General features: G+C 43.1%; 1 protein-coding gene across 1 annotated transcript; it reads left to right on the top strand.

Moving 5' to 3' along the window:
- Positions 1-643: 643 nt before the first annotated feature.
- foxb1a (forkhead box B1a) lies at positions 644-2,764 on the top strand. Its single transcript, XM_084397911.1, has one exon. The coding sequence runs from the start codon at positions 946-948 to the stop codon at positions 1,834-1,836; it is 891 nt and encodes a 296-aa protein (XP_084254037.1). The 5' UTR covers positions 644-945; the 3' UTR covers positions 1,837-2,764.
- The last annotated feature ends 839 nt before the right edge of the window (positions 2,765-3,603 follow it).

Raw genomic sequence — 3,603 nt, forward strand, 5'->3', positions numbered from 1 at the left:
CTGTAGTAAAAGACCATCCGTGGAACATTTTCTTGATGCTAATAAACATATGCTTATGGGCTAAATTACACATGTATGACTCCCTTGGCTCATTATAATGACGAGGCGCTCTGGTTAGTCGTGTGGAAACGGCTGGAAAAAAATGTGTCGCTACACGGTTTAATTTGCCCTCCACATGTTTACGTTGGGATGCAATTGACATTTTCGCTCTAAGGAGGCATAACAAAGCAGGCAGAAGTCATACGAACTGTGTCATGACAGCAAGACAAGCAAAAAGTAACTGTGACGATACAATGCAAACTGCATGCAAGTTCCAGCCAATTTCCATGTCAAACATCCCATTGCTCAGTAGCTCCATTTGTACGTGTGAATTGTAGACCAAGCACCCTACGAAGCGCGCAGAAAGGTTCACACACATACCTTCACACACTGTTACCGGGTGCCATCGCAGTTCAATTCCGGTTGCCGAGCCTTTTCACCCCTTTGCTCTGTCTTCAAATGGAAATGATTTCTATTGGCCCAAGGTGTCCATGTAAATAGGTGTAAATGAAACCAGATTATGCCTTTCTCCCAGCCCCCCTCCTCCCAAGGCGATTGTCATGTGATAGCAAAGAAGTGGCACATTAATGAAGCGCCTCTACAGGGGTCTTTTCTGCCCATGTCGCCACATAAAACTATCAGATGGTTAGAGGAAGGACATGGAGGCAGCCACTTAGCTCTTAGTCTTATCAAGAAAGAAGGAGAGAGAAAGAGAGAGAGAGAGGATCTGGTCCATTCAAGCTGCCCTGGGAAGAAGGAAACCTTACTTCTTGTTTCTTGAGCTCACAGCTCCAAGGAAGTGAACTTGCAGGACGAGTCTCAGCTCTCTTAACAGAAAAAAAAACCTCATAAAACCCAACTGAGGACAGACATCCAGCTGAATTCCGACACAGAATTTTGGTCAGGATGCCTAGACCCGGGAGAAACACTTACAGCGACCAGAAGCCGCCGTACTCCTACATTTCCCTCACCGCTATGGCCATCCAGAGTTGTCCGGAGAAGATGCTTCCTCTCAGCGAGATCTACAAGTTTATCATGGACCGCTTTCCTTATTACCGGGAAAACACCCAGCGCTGGCAGAACTCCCTGCGCCACAACCTCTCCTTCAACGACTGCTTCATTAAAATACCCCGACGCCCGGACCAGCCCGGGAAGGGCAGCTTCTGGGCGCTACACCCCAGCTGCGGCGACATGTTTGAGAACGGGAGTTTCCTGCGACGCCGCAAACGTTTCAAGGTGATGACATCAGAGCACCTGGCACCCAGCAAGCCCTCGGACGCTGCCCACTACCTCCAGCAGCACGCCAAGATCCGGCTCAGCGCCCTGGGAACCCACCTCCCCCAGATGTCCAGCTACAACCTGGGAGTGTCCCAGCCGTCCACGTTCAAGCACCCGTTCGCCATAGAGAACATCATCGCCCGAGAGTATAAAGTGCCAGGAGGGCTGGCGTTCTCCACCGGGTACCCTCTGCACAACCAGCTGACCACAGCCTGGCCCCATATGTACAGCACTAGCATGATGGACAGCGCTGCGCCCATCTCCATGACCAGCGATTACAGTGCCTACGGTGTGCCCATCAAGTCGCTCTGCCACGGCGGACAGACCTTACCGGCGATCCCCGTCCCGATCAAGCCCACCCCGGCGGCGTTGCCTCACCACATCCCCGCTTTCCTATCGAACTCTCCCCAGTCGCTGAGCCCGACGTCCCCGCAGACAGCGACCAGCCAAAGCAGCCCAGCCACCCCGAGCGAGACTCTGACGGGTCCCGCGACGCTGCAGTCGGTCGCTGTGCACTGACACCCGCGAACGTGGGGCCTCCCCGGTCGACACCTGTACTCCAAAGTTGAATTTTAATAACAGACCTTGAAAAAACACTGGCTATACAATCAAGGCAAGAGCTATCTATGTTGCAGTGATGTTAATTTATGTGTATATGTGTTGAGATTTTTAAGTGTTGCTTTCGATGAGTCCAATCACATGGATCGACACGGATATCGTATTGTAAAATGGAGAGTTTTTACATTTTAAATATCCAGAATTTTACGTGTTTATTCGAATGGGGTTTGAACTGCTGACAAATTCCAAGCACTGCGATCTGCTTCATGTTTGAATCGCGCAAGGCAAAGCGCTCGTCGTTTTTACAGGTTATAATCGTTATCGCGCTGAAATAAATTGTACGTTGGAATGCTCACTACTTTCCTGTAGTCATGCAACTAAATTTCCTAGACGACTAAACTTGTCTCAGTCTGCAAACCAAATACTATCCTACTTGATCTAAAAACACACACACATACACACAGTACCATGGCAAACTTGAAGAAAAAAAAAAAGTTTAAATAGTTTTAAAGCATAGGGTCACCAAGAAGTAAATATGTGAATAATTGCAAATAAGTGATATTGAATTGTGTCAAATGCACTTTTTAGTTTAGATGTTTTACATTCTATTTTGCAGGAAATGTTTTTGTGAGCGTTTAATTTAAAGCCGTGGTGACCATGTGTATTAAAATGCCGTACATTTGTACTTTTTGTTGAGATATAAAGCATGCCTTTTTCCAAGACTTTGTGTTGTTCAAGCATGCGTGCTTTTAAAAGATGTGCAAAAACGTCTGCATTAAATTATAAACTTGGTCATCAGAATATTTTTTCATTAAAATTGTGTAAACCTAAATAATTGCTCTTGTATTTGTTTGTGCATTTAGCTTATGGTTTTCTCTTTATTCACAGGCAGCCAGATTACTTACTCATGTACACTCCTATGTAAAAACAATTACAAAAACATTATTATTATTATTATTATTATTATTAGAGAATAATGCTGAAATACAAACATTATAATTAAAAGATACAGCACTGCTATTTGCTGGTGTAAATCTATTTGAACTTTTCATTTAATGTTAAAAATAAGGTTATAATATTTTCTTCATTGGCTTTTTGTTTATTATAGAATAAACGTGTACATTATAGGATATATTGTCTGACCATCTTTATTGGTATAAATTCGCTCATCGGATCAGGCAAGGTGAGCGCTGCTTTTCTTCGAGGAAAAGCACAAGCGACGGATTGGAATAAATGAATGAAGCTCTTGATTAGGATGCATGAAGTTACTGTGCCGCAGTCACAGCAAACACAAGCGGACTCATTCATCAGCACAGACACTCACTGTGCACGTCCAGTTTTAAACCTGAGCGGAGAATACATTTCAGATAGAAATATATATTGTTTAATTCTTTGCGATTTTCACCAATTGTATTTTATGTTTCCATACTATTTAGCATATTTTACACTCTAAAAAACCCATTTTCAACCCATGTTTGGATTAAATATGGACAAACGTTTAAATTAATTTTTAAACCCAACAGTTGGGTTTGTCCATATTTGTCCCAAACATGCGTTGAAACAACCCAGCATTTTTTTTTAGTGTACTATATATATTTTTTCCAATTCTATTTTATTTGGATAGAATAAAATTACACTGTAAAAAATATATTGTTGGTTTAACTTAAAAAAGTAAGCTACCTGCTTGGTTGCCTTAACATTTTGAGTTCAATGAAAAAAGTTAGTTAA

The sequence above is a fragment of the Rutilus rutilus genome (genome assembly GCF_951802725.1).
Source record: "Rutilus rutilus genome assembly, chromosome: 23".
NCBI lineage: Eukaryota > Metazoa > Chordata > Actinopteri > Cypriniformes > Leuciscidae > Rutilus > Rutilus rutilus.